Raw genomic sequence first — 12,975 nt, 5'->3', positions numbered from 1 at the left:
TCCATACTCAGCTTCTCAACCCTCACAGTAACCCCTCGGGAGCTATTTTCATTATTATCCCACTGTCCAGATGAACAAACAGAGCCCCAGGGACCCTCAGGGCCCTCCTAGTTTAGCAGCAAGTTAGATGCCCCCACTGGACCCAGCTCCAAAGCCAGGCTGGGCTGCCGGCACCGCTCAGCTTGCCCCTCCTGGGCACGCTCCCAGGAGCCCCTCCATCGGCACCCCCGTGACCAACCGGTGAAAGATTTATGCAACTTTAGGCTGACAAAGCCAGAAGCCTCGCAACAAGGCTGTGACAGGCATCTTGTGCCTGTGTGGGCCCCGCTCAAGAAGCCTTTGCAGGGTGACCTCCCAGAGTCACGGCACCTGCTGCCCTGCAGAGGCACGGGGAGTGCTCTGGGCGACAGCCCAGCCCTGCCCGGCCCCCCCACCCAGCCCCGCTGCGTGCCCAGCCCACCTCTTTGTTTCCAGAACCGGTTCTTGAACAATTTTCTTGATTGCTGTCACCTCCCTCTGGCTCGAAGGCTCATCCCTTCATCTGTCCTGCTGGCCTCCCCTCTGGACCCTGTTCTCCTCCTGGAAGGATCCCCCAGGGTCCCCTGGCACCCACAGACTAAGACCCTTACCTGCAGGTCATGCACTGTAGCCCCAGGTGCATCCTCCCAGGCCTCCCTCACTGTCCCGCCGCCAGGGTCACCAGGGGAGGTCCTCACGCCACACGTCCCCCTGCCCACACCTCAGCATCCACCCCAGGGCTCCCAGGGCACGGAGGGGTGTCCTCACGCTCCGTCCTTTGTCAGGACCGCCTGGAGGGGAAGCTGTGGCCCCGGCTCCTTCCTTCTGAGACTGACGATTCCCGCCCTGGTACCCAAAGTCCCAGGTCACACTGTGGCCTTGGGCCCCTCTCATCCCCAGGGCACAGACAGAAAGGCCCGGGTCGAGTCAGGCCTCTGCCACTCACAACTGTGTGGCCTTGGACAAGCCATTTCTCCGCCCGAGCCCTGTTTCCTCAGCTGTAGAATCAGGACCCTAATAAACCCCCCTGTGAGGTGGTTGTGAGGACTGAATGGCCCAGGTGGGGACAGCTCTCAACACGTGGCAGGCGCTGTGATCATCTTCCAATCATTCGTTCAGCCGTCCCTGCATTTCCTCAGGTGGGAGCATGCACCATGGTTTCCCTCTGGTGGTAACTTCCATCAGAGCTTCCAGTAAACCAGTCTGTCCCTGTGGCTGGGGACCCTCATGTCCTTTGAAATCCCATCACTCCTGAGAGAACGGCCATCTGCCTCCTTGTCCTGCACTGGAGGACCCGAGAGTCTAAAATCAAACGAGAAGGGTGCTTATCAGCAGGTCCCCTGACTGGTAAGTCAGGGTAAGTCACAGCTCTCAGACTCAGTTTCTCCACCTGCAAAATGGGCTAATAGGGGCCCCTCCCTCTCAGGGCGCCAGTGAGGATGGAATGGATGATCTGACCCAATCCCTGCACGGTGAGGTGCCCAGGCCCCCTGATTTCCTTTCCCCAGCCCTGCCACCCCCTCCTCTGCAGGGAGGAGGTGGCCGGGCCCCTTACTCTGCTGTGACCCTTCTCTTTCCGCAGGTGCCGCCGCAGGCTCTGCCGTTGGCAGTAAGTACACACCTGGGTCACCACCACCCTGGGAAGGCGACTGGGGCCCTCAGTGCATGAGCCTCTTTGCATGTCCTGGGAAGAGCAGGAGAGGAAAGACAGGGCTTTCCTGTCCCCCTGGATCCACAGGCCTCACCACCCGCTCCTCTAATCCATTTGCTTTTTCCCCCTCCTCACCCCCTCCTTCGTGTCTCACAGTTTCTCCCCTCTAGCTTCTCAGCTGGTGCTGCTTTGGAAAGGTCCCCTTGCCCCCCGGGGACACTCTCTGTCCCTCTCTCTCCTGCCAGGCAAGAGTGGGGGTCACCTTCCCCGACCAGTGGCAGACCCCACCCCCCAGTCTGACCACGGGGTTCGGCCTCCCTCTGGGCAGCCTGCAGCTATCACCTCTGCAGACGCTCGCCCACGGGGAGGCTGAGGGAAGTGAGCCCGGATCCCGACGCGTCCAGGTCAGCTCAGGCCCCAGAGCAGCCAGACCATCTGAAGGAGGGTCAGGGGAGTCCCGAGAACTCAACAGGGAAGGTGAGGGAGGGCGGTAGGGGGTGACCAACTATCACGAAGTCATCATCAAGCACGCACAGAGCCAGGCATCGGCTAAGCAGGATACTCGTACAATCTCACTTCATCCTTGAAGCCACCGCCCCCCTAGGTGGGTATTGCCATCTGCTCTCCGATTCAGCAGGAGAGAACCTGTCAAACAGCCAGCCAGTGCAGACCCCAAGTCTCAGAAAGCCTTCCAGGGGCGCCGCCTCCCTCCGCCAGGGCTCTTTGGGGCCACACTCAGCCCCGGGGCTGCTCCCTGTGGCACACCAGCGGGCGGAGAGGGGGCCAGAGGAAGCTGGACCTGGCGGGGACGCTGGTCCACTTAGGGGGGTCTTAAGTGGCCCCTCTGCGTTGCTCCACACCCACCAACTCCCTCACCCTCTCTTGCTTTTCTCATCTCTTGCCAGGCATCAGCAGGTCCCGGGAAGACCCCTTCCCCAAAGCCCCTGTGGCCGCTGTGGCCGTGAGGGGGGACCCCACCACTCCTGCCCCTTCCACATCCACTGCTTGGGCCCCCATGGCCCCCAGCACCCCACAGCCCACAGGTGGGTGCCCAGCTACAGCCCCAGCTACCCTGCCCTTTCCCACTTCTGGCCCGGGTCCCTGCCTCTCTCTGTGATGTGCGATGATGTGGGAACATCAGCCCTGGGGAGGGCAGGGGCTTGGCTTTTAGAGTAGAGAATGCTAGATCCCAGAGCCACCAGAGCACGGCGCCAAGAGCCTTCCGGGCTGCCTGGACCCACCTGTCACTGGGCCCAGCCAGGGCATCCAGGGCTCCCATGAAAGTCCTGCATCCTCTTCCTGCTGCCCACCCCCACCAGGGCACTGCTCAGCCTGGCCAAAAGGTGGGGTGACCTAGCAGTGGGGGGCCCAGGGGAGCCGGCCCAGGCCCCGCCCCCACCAGCCACTCTAGCCCCGGCTCTGCCCCCTGCCCATCAGCAGCTGACCCCCAGGAACGGACAGTGCGGGGTTAGCCAAGAAGGTAGACTCCTCAGATCAGCAAGGCGGAAGGGAGCCTCTGAGCTGGCGTTTTCCGACTCTGGGCTGCTGGGCCTTTCGGGGCAGGGCCAGGCCAGGGGTGTGTTCAAGGCTTGGGGTGCTGGGGTGGCCCCCTTGTCTCGCCTGGCCTCACCTGGGGCATCCCACTGGCTCCTGCCTACTGCGAGTGCCAGGAGTCTGAAAGGACTCATCCTTCCCAGAGGATGCCGGGAAGATGTGGCCAAGGTCCCTGGTCCCCAGCAGTGTGCCCCGCCCGTGCCCCACCCCCTCTACAGGGAGGAAGCGGCGGGGTAGGGTGCCCCTTCCTCTCTCTGAGGCTCATGGACCCTTGGAAGGGTGGCATTTCCAACGGGCAGAGACCCCTCCGTCACCTGGGGAGGGATCCCCGACCCTCCGGCTTCGGCCTGCTGGGGGTTGGTGCTCAGCACGCTCCCAGCCAGGGAATGCCGTGGAAGATGCCCAGCTCCGCCACTGGACCAGAGGGTGACGCATCACACTTCTTTTCTTTCTACCTCCTTCCCTTCTCCACGGGAGACATCTGCAGGGGCAGGGGGCTAGCCGGGAGATTCGAGGATTTCAGGAGGGCCTCTTGGCCCAGGAATCCTCTCTGGGGTGGAGTACATGCGTCACTCTGGAAATCCGGGCTCCGGACACAAGTTGGTCCAGCCGCCTGAGACTTGCGCTTTTTTTGCTGAGCTTGTGATGGGCAGACGGGACCAAAAATAGTCGTGGTAGGTCCTGTGTCTGCCTGCAAACGGTGATCTGTCTGGGTGGGAGGCCAGACGCTCACACACACACATTGAGGAACCCGGACCCCGTTTCTGGAGCTGCTTCTGACGTGGTATGAGGGGTGCAAACTGCAAAGCTAGGAATTAAGGAAAGCATCAGAGTCAGGGCGGTGAGCCTGGACGAGAGAAGGTTTGAATCGTGAGGGTCCCCAGGACTCAGGTGGTGAGGAAGGACGTACCCCTCCCTCCAGGCAGGAGGTCATGGTCCACTTTGCATCCTGAGTCCAGTGCCGGGCTGCAGGCATTAAGAGAAAAAGGCGGCTGCGGTGTGACAGCTGGTGACCTGAGTGTCCCAAGCCTTAGGGGTCATCAGTCCTCTTTAGCAACTGAAGCCTATGCCTGGACCCCCATGATGCCCATTCCCCCAACCCCACGAATTATGACTCTCACTGCAGCTAGTGGAGCTCGGACATCTCCTGGGCCAGGAGCTTGTACTCTATTCCTTGCTCACAGCCCCATGAGATGGGGCTGTTATTTTCCTAGTCCCGAAGGTGAGGATATGAAGGCTTAGGAAGAAGCAGCTGGATTTTTATGGTATGTAAATTATCCTTAATAAAGCTGTTTAAAAACAAGAAAAAAGAAGCAGTTGCTCAAGGTAACAGGCAGGACCTGAACTCGGGGCTCACTGACTCCTGACGCTTCCCGCCCACTCAGCCACCCAGTGCCATGGCCCCGAGGCCTCGGGGGTCTGGGAGGTGGTGCCGCCTTTAAGACCTGGCTTGCACAGCTCCCCAGTTCTGAAGGAACAGACGGGGCCTCCATCTGGCCTTGGCAAGTGATACGGGTCATTGCGAGAAGGTTCCTCCTGCATACCTGAGCGTGTCCCTGGAGAGGCCAGTCTTTTCCACTCCCAGGCCCTCATGAAGGTCCTGATTCTCTCCAGGGACCTCCCAAGAAGTGCTTCAGGCTCTGTGGCCCAAGTCCATCTGCGCCCTTGAACCCCTGGCCCAGATGTTTCTCCCTTCTGCCAGTGTCAAGCTGTCCAGAGGGCAGGGGCTGCCGGCAGAAAGGCTGTTCAAGACCACTGACCCTCTCCCCAGCTTGGCCGCCGAGGGTGGTGGGAGAGAGGCTGCCAAGCACAATGCCTTCAGGGCGGGTTTATCGCGGCCCTAATTAAGCCCTTTTTTGCCAATTTGGACACCTGCAGCCTCTTCTCATTGAATATCCCATAAATGTCAATTTCATGTCCAGAGGCTCTTGGCTCCCAGCTGGAAAGTCTCCCACACTTCTTAGCTGGTAGATTTTCTTTTTCTTTCCCCACCAACCAGCATCGTGCGTAATCCCTTTAAGAAGCGGAAAAAATCCGATTTCTCCCTTGTCCCTCTGGGTTTGTCCTTTGAAATTCGGCACAGAACGATTCCTTGCCTTGCCAGCCCTACCTGCGTCCTCTGCTGTGTGTCCAGTTAGTCTTGGAGATGGGCACAGTGGCATTTGGGGGCTGACTCACGTTGGGGTCCCTGGTGAACATGGGCCCAATCTAGGGGTCAGGGAGGATGCTCCCGTCCCTAGATGGGGGTTGGACGGGAAGAGGACCCTCTGGACACGTTTGATGTCTTGGCCAGAACACATGCCCCCTTTACAGCCATTAGCCAGAGACTTTAGCGCAGAGAGGTCTGGGCCCAGATACATGGGACTTGATCTAACTCTAGCCTTCAGCGTGAACGGGGGCCACACAGGGAGGGAGATTCAAGAATCAGGTGTCCCGCTGAAGAAAGGACTGCCCAAAGTATGCAGATTCTCGGGCATGGGGCCCCCTTCCATCCGGTGTCCGTGTGCCCTTCCTAGGCTGCCGTAGTGTAGACGCTGCCTCTCCTGTAGATTTGAACCCAGTTCTATTTGGCCAGTGTAGGCAGAGCCGCTTCTTATCGTACTGCTTCTTGTAAGGGGCCTGTATGCGGTGATGCCTCAGTAGGTCCCCGGGATACGCCCAGCCCCAGCCCTTTGCATAACTTGGTTTCTCCTCTTCTTTCCCCTAAGAGTGGATCAGGCCATCTACCGCTGCCCCCCTCTGGGCGAGCGCCCCCTGGCCCCAGGTGTCCTCCAGCGCAGAAGGTATGGGGAGCGGGGAGCTCCTTCTGAGACTCTAGTGGAGGGAGCAGGGGCACGGGGTGGGGACGCAGGGTGGCAAGGGGCCCAAGGGTGCCGAGGGGAGGGGCCTTGGAGCTCTGCCTGCCCCTACCCCCAACTCTCACCTACTTAGCCCAAGTGATATCACCACACCCGACCCCTTTCAGTCCTACACTCTAACCCTAACCCTAAGCCCCAAGGGCTTCCGAGGCAAGTGGAGACCCTGTCCTGATAACAGTAACCCTCTCTCTCTCCCACCATCGTGCTCACAAGACACCCTGGGCCGAGGTGGAGCTCAGAGTCAGAGAGGGCTTCCTGCAGGGGGTTGGCTGTGAGTAGATGAAGGGGCAAGGTAGCCTTCCAGGTGGCAGGACCAGCTGGGGCAAAGGCTTGGCGATGGGATGGCAGGGAGCAGCGGCCTGACCAAGCGAGATGCGGGAAGGGGTCGTGGAAGGCACTGAGACCAAGCCCAGAGCCTCATTCTCCCACCGCAGTGGGAAGAAACACGTGGGGGCCCACGGGCTCATTTGTAGCCACCGTGGACACACCCAGGAGGCACACAGGGCCTGCCTGAGTCTCCAAGATGGGACGCTGTCCCTGGTCCCGGCTCACGGTTCCCTGGACGTTAAGCCCTAATGCCTGGCTTAGACAGCCACCCAGCCCACACCTCCAGTTCCCCTCCCGTGCCGGCTGTGAGCGGTGAGCAGGGCTTTGAGCGCCCCCTGCTGGCAAGCAGTTCCGGAGCCGGACCCACAACGGTGAGGGTCTGCAGTTCCCAGCAACCTGGCCGGCCTCTGAGTCAGGGCGTCCTCCCCGGTGATGGAGAGCAGGCTGGAGCAACCACTTCCCGGCCCTGGACCCACTGGGGCATGACAGCCTCCCAGGCGGAAGCCGAGGAGACAGGGGCATGCTCCCCCGCAAATACGGGGGTGGGATTCTGGGCAGTGGAAGGCAGGGCAGTCTGTGCTCATGGCTGGACGGCACCTGCCAGAGGGGAGTCCATGGACGGTAAAGGACTCCCTCTGGCTGGAGCAGGGAGCTTGCTTCAGAAAGGAAGGGAGATGGCCAAATCTTGAATACCAGCTTCAGACGCTGGACTTGGCGCTCCTGGGAGTTTGGAGAGGAGAGGGGGGAGCAAGAGTACAAGGATGTGCAAAGCAACGTTTTCAACCAGTCAAAAAATTGTCCAGCTTCAGCAAAGTACTTAACACAGTATGAGGGATGTTGCAGACCGAGAATACCCTGGAAGGATTAATCCAGCTGGATGTGTAGATGGTGTCCAAGGAGGGACCAAAGGCAGGCCTGGTTCTGCGTCCCCCTGGTTGTGCTGTGTCGTCTCTGAGCAGGTGACAAAGCTGCTCAGAGCTTGCCCAGGGCACCTTGGGAGCCTGTGCTGAGCTTTACCTCGACCAGGACAGCCCACCCTGGGCAGCTGGACCACAGCTGATGAAAGAGCTGCTTTCTCATCTCTCCAAGCTGCGGGCACCTCCGCTGCTGCCCCCGCCCCTGCCAAGGCCTCCAGACTTTTCCAGCTCAGGCCCAAATCTCCTCAAGTGATGCCTATTGAAGAATTCGAAGGTAAGAGGAAGGCCCCGGGGCTGATCAGCCCCTCCTCCGGCCCCTCTCCCCCCACCGCCACTGGAGAAAACCAAACAAAACAATGCAGTGCGTGGACCGATGCCCCCTCCCCCGAGTAGCTGGGTCAAGGTGAAACGGAGCCTCTCTCGCCTCCAGTCCCCCCTCCCCAAGGGAGCTGGGAGCAGGTATGAGTCAGAAGTCCAGTGGGCAAGCACGGGGCGGGCACAGGAGCTACCAGGAATAGCCTGTCCTGGCTTCCCTGGGAGGTGTGGCCCAGGGGCTCATCTTGGCTGAAGCAAGATCTGGGACACAGGGGTCACTGACAGTTCTCCTTGGGACACCTGGAGGATGCCTCACCTTCTCACTGTCCCTGGAGGGACAAGGTGAAGGGGACGGGTCCAGGAGGCCATGGTGTGGGAATGCTCACCATCTCCTCCTGGGCACATCTCAGAGGCTCATTTCTCCAAGGTCTCCCATGCCCTTGACCCTGACACCTGGTCCGTCCCTCCTTCTCACATCACAAAATGGGGGTTGGGTCCTCTAGAGATACACAGATGGTGTCTCACAGCGGGGAGCTGGCATCCTTTCTTGTTCAAGGGGGTGTTGAGCCTCTTAGAGGGGACACCAAGGGATGCCCCCCTCTGTGGCAGGGAAGGTGACCCTCCTCACCAAACCCCGCCCCTTGATGATGTCATGGGAGCTACCTCCAAACCCCGGGGCCTTGCCCCAGGTGGGCACAGGTGCCTCCCGTGAGAGTCAGAAGCTGGGCCAGGGCTAGGAGGAGTCAAGGCGAGATGCTCGGGGCACAAACCTTAAGGCAGCGCTCACTCTCAGGGTCGTGCCAGAGCAGGCCCTCTGATGCCAATGAGATTTGCAGAACAGCTCAGGCTAATAAGAAAGGGTCCTGCAGGTGGGTGTTTTCCTTCCAACCAACTTCCAAAGCAGCATGGGGAGGAAGCTCCTGGCCCTTTCCATCCTCTCCAGCGTTCATGCATGCGTCTACCCTTCATTGAATCACTGGGGTACCGTGGTGAATGCCATGAACCCAGGCACCGCCCTCCCTGAGCTCACGGTCTGACCGCATGACCCATCTTCCCTGCATGAATCATATCTAACCACCCCCAGCATCACGAGGGCCTCCCTCCAGAAAGCACTTTGCCCTGGTACCCGGCCAGGCTTTTAGCGGATGCTGCCCACTGGCCCTCCCTGGTGCCCTGCCCGTGGGGCCAGGTGGTAATCCGCGAGCTGGGCCTGCACTGGTTCTCGTTCGGGCTCGAAGCCCGCAGGCCCATCTCTCCCCACATGGTACAGAAGTGTCGGAGACCCAGTGCGCCTTCCTGTGCCAGGTCCTACCCCTGGCCTCAGTTTTCCGGAATGCACCAGGGAGGGGGCAGCCAGAAGGCACACTCTCCGTTTGTTCTCTGACCCTGGGTGTTTCTCACGTCTGGCCGGCCCAGACTGCGAGTGCTACGGCCACTCCAACCGCTGCAGCTACATCGACTTCCTGAACGTGGTGACCTGCGTCAGCTGCAAGCACAACACGCGAGGCCAGCACTGCCAGCATTGCCGGCTGGGCTACTACCGCAACGGCTCCGCGGAGCTGGACGACGAGAACGTGTGCATTGGTGAGCCCTCGGCCGGGAGGCGGGGGCCCTGCACGCGAGTGTGTGGACCAGGGTGCAAGGCGGTAAAGCAGCGTTAGACGGAGTCTGGACACCCCTGCATTGGAATCCCCGGGGGAGGCTGGGGAAATGCCAATTCCAGGGCCCACTCTAAAGACAGAAGCCTCCAGAATCCGCTCTATTAATAACCTACCTCCCCATGTGGTTCTCCCTGCAGGCACTGGCATTTCAGAACCACTAGTTCCAGTCAAAGACGGGTTCTAGGGCTTGCCTGGCTGTGTGCCTTGACGCAATTCTCTTCCCCTCTCTGGGGCGGTTTCCCTGTTTGTAAAACAGGGAGGTGGATCAGATCAAGGGTTTTCAACCGTTTTGGGGGGACTGAAGCTTTTCTTCAAATGAATTTTTTTCTCACGCTTTATATGCCCTCCACCCCCAGTGGGCAGATGGTTGGCTTTCTTTAAACTCTGCTCCAGGACTGGCTTTTGGGGTAAAGAAGGAAATCTATAGGGGCCCTGGGCCCAGGCAGAGGCAGGCCGTCCCAAAAGACCGAGCATGTGGCCCACGACCAACACTCACTAGTCTGGAAGACGGTCTCCAGTAGAGGCCAGTTCTCAGCCCTCGGATGCCCAGCGCCCTTGGGAACCCATTGCCCATCCCCCGCCCAGCAGGCCAGCCCCGGCTGCGCACAGGAGGGGCTGCCCGCAAAGCTGCAGCTGTCAGTCCGAATTATGGCAGCGGCCTTCAGATAATTTCATCACAACTCTAAAGTGATCCCAGCGGAACTGTGCCGCCCATGTCACACCAGCCAGCAGCAGGGACAGGGCAGGGCCTCTGGATCCGATTAGGGGCGTGCCTCCTCCCCCAGCGCCTCCTTTTGCCTTGCCTGTCTGCCTCCGCCCCCCACCCCCGGGCCCGGCACTAGGCGACAAGGACTCCCAGAGTGGGGGCTTTCGGCTTCTCCCACGGAGCAGGGCGAGCTGGAGGCCACTGGGGCTGCTCCTCCACCCGCCCTGGAGAGGAGCTTCGGAGGCCGACTACACCCTGCCCGCTCCGCACACACACCCCAGGCCCCGGGCCAGATGGCCGGTGGCCTCTGCTGAGGCTCCTCCCACCTGTCAGTCATAGCTCTTCGGAGCCGGGAGGGATCAGCGCCCGTTCCCGTTACAGAAGCGGAGACGCAGGCCCAGGGACGGGAAGGGGCTCGTCCGGGCCACGCAGCGCCAGGGCCAGAGAGGGGAAGGGGCTTAGTGGGTGTGAGAAAATGAAAACTGTCCCCTCGAGATCTGGACGCCCCAGGCGTCCCCACCCCGCCGTCCAGCGGCGGGTGCGGAGATCCGGCTGGGAGGGATGCCGGGGCCGGGCGGGGTGGGCCGGTGCGGACGGCTCCCACACGTCGCCCCTGATCGCTCGCCGTGCGCGTGTCCGTCCAGAGTGTAACTGCAACCAGATCGGCTCCGTGCACGACCGGTGCAACGAGACCGGCTTCTGCGAGTGCCGCGAGGGCGCGGCGGGGCCCAAGTGCGACGACTGCCTCCCCACTCACTACTGGCGCCAGGGCTGCTACCGTGAGTGCGCACCGCCCCCCCTGCGCGGGGCCGCGTGCTGTGGGGCCCGGGTCGGGGCCTCGAGGCCACCCAAGTGGGGTCCGGGTCGGTGGGTGGGTCCCAGGGGCGGGACCTGGCGCTTCCGGGGCGGGGCCCGGTAGGTGGGCGGGGCCTGGTGTTGCCCGAGGCAGGGTCCGGGTGGTGGGCGGGGCCTGATGCAAGCTGGTGTAGAGTCAGGAGCGGGAAGGGGTTTGGAGGCCCAACTGGAGCCGGGGGTTGGCTGCAGTTGGCTGGAGGCGGGCGGATTTGCGGGGAGGGAGGGAGGGAGGGTGGCAGTCCGAGGAAGTGAGGGGCTGGCGGAGACCCGTCGTTAGCCACGGGAAGAGGGTGGAAGGGTGCCCCAGTCACGTGGAGTAGCACGTGCTAAGCTCTGGACGGGAGAGCAGGTGCGTCTGAAGAACCGCACCAAGGCCAGTGCCGGGGCCGGGGCGGGGAGAGCCGGGCAGCGGCGGGAGGGAGGCAAGGGCCCGGTCTCGCGCGGCCCTTGGTACCATCCCCTCCGGGACGCTTCGCGCCAAGTGCGCCCTGAGTCTCCAACACCCCCTGGTCCAGGCCGCGCCCCCAGTGTTCGCACGTCCCAGGGGCTGAAGCTCCAGCGCGGGGCGGGGGGAGGGAGGGCTGGACCGGGCCGTCACCCGAGTTAACCGCCCCTCCGCCCTGCAGCCAACGTGTGCGACGACGACCAGCTGCTGTGCCAGAATGGCGGCACCTGCGTGCAGAACCAGCGCTGCGCCTGCCCGCGCGGCTACACCGGCGTGCGCTGCGAGGAGCCCCGCTGCGACCCCGGTGCCGCCGACGGCGGCCTGGACTGCGACCGCGCGCCCGGGGCCGCCCCGTGCCCCGCCACGCTGCTCGGCTGCCTGCTGCTGCTGCGGCTGGCCACCTGCCTGGACTGCTGAGACCCGCGGAGGACCCCCGGCCGGTGGGGGGAGGTCGGTCCGTGCGCCCCGCCGCGCCCTGCGCCCCGCGCCCGGAGAGCCGGGAGCCCGGGGGCCGGCGTCGGAGGCCCGGCGGCCAGAAGGGTGCGGCCCGAGCTGCTCCCAGGTGCTACTCAGCAGAGTCCTCCCGCCCCGTCCCCCGCGAAGTGGCACCTGCCCCCGCCCCGGCGCTGCAGCAGGGGATGCTGTGTGGTCGCGGCCCCAGCGGCCCGCGATTTCGGTCTTAGTTTTTCTTTTATATTACCCACCGCCCCTTTCCTTTTGTTTTTGTTTTTGTTTTTTTGCTGGCGGTGAGCCAGGGGGGTGGGAGAAGCGCTGCTCATCCCAACAGCCCCAGGTCCTGCCTCCTGCCTCCCTCTCCCCCCCCCCCACACACGACTGTTGCAGACACCCGCTGCGCCTGTCCCTGGCTCACCATCAGCCAGCGGACCCGAAAATCCAGTTGCCTACAACTCTAGTCGCTGACTTGATTCTCTTTTCTATTCTTTGTTTTCCCTTACAACCCACCAGACCCCAGGCCTTTCCAGAGGCCTGGTGACCAAGGAGCTCGCTGTCTGGGGGAAGGGAGTTAGGAAGGAGGGTTGGGAGGGCTGGAAACTTCCTTTTGTAGAGAACTATTTTTGTTTGTATTAACCGCCCCTATAAGGAGGGACAAGAGCGGGGACGCTGGACACCACGGGGGTGGTTGATGGTGTATCATCTGACAGTAAAGAATCTGCTCACTGCTGCCTCCAGGGCCTGTTTTCTTTCTGTTCTTTTTTACCCAGCAAGTGTGGGAGTTAAAGGGGAGCCCACAAAATAGCCTTAAAGAAGCGATTTCACGCTCAAGGCCGCCCCTTCCCCAGGCCCTTCTGTGAACGACAGGCAGGCGCAGCCACTGGAGCTCTCTCACCATGTGGCCAGGCCTGGCCCTGCAGAGACCTACAATGTTCCCCAAACTTGGGAGGTTATCGCCCTCCTTCCCCCACCCCCCAAAAAATCCAGAGCTTATTGGCACTTTGCCTTGGTTGTCCTCAAATTTAAAGGCATGTGGTGGACATTGATACCCTTGCTGAAGAGTGCAAGGCAAGCGACTGGCAGAGCCGTCTAACAGGGCCCGACTCTGATGCTCCTGTTTATAAATCAGGATGGGGGGGTCCTATCAGGCCTGCTGGAGCCCAGCCTCAGGCCCAGTGCCTGCTCCTGCCACCGCCTTCCAGAGCCCCCTGATGG

General features: G+C 61.8%; 1 protein-coding gene across 1 annotated transcript in view; it reads left to right on the top strand.

The window, feature by feature from the left end:
* NTNG2 (netrin G2) overlaps positions 1-12,494 on the top strand; it is a 68,777-nt gene extending 56,283 nt beyond the window's left edge. The window contains exons 5-10 of the mRNA XM_060101853.1: positions 1,601-1,627; positions 5,932-6,006; positions 7,498-7,599; positions 9,057-9,224; positions 10,652-10,786; positions 11,489-12,494. Coding sequence (XP_059957836.1) covers positions 1,601-1,627; positions 5,932-6,006; positions 7,498-7,599; positions 9,057-9,224; positions 10,652-10,786; positions 11,489-11,724 — 743 coding nt within the window. The 3' untranslated portion in view covers positions 11,725-12,494. The remainder of the gene's footprint in view (positions 1-1,600; positions 1,628-5,931; positions 6,007-7,497; positions 7,600-9,056; positions 9,225-10,651; positions 10,787-11,488) is intronic.
* The last annotated feature ends 481 nt before the right edge of the window (positions 12,495-12,975 follow it).

This window comes from Mesoplodon densirostris, chromosome 6 (genome assembly GCF_025265405.1).
Source record: "Mesoplodon densirostris isolate mMesDen1 chromosome 6, mMesDen1 primary haplotype, whole genome shotgun sequence".
NCBI lineage: Eukaryota > Metazoa > Chordata > Mammalia > Artiodactyla > Ziphiidae > Mesoplodon > Mesoplodon densirostris.
This window is presented reverse-complemented; position numbering and strand designations above follow the sequence as displayed.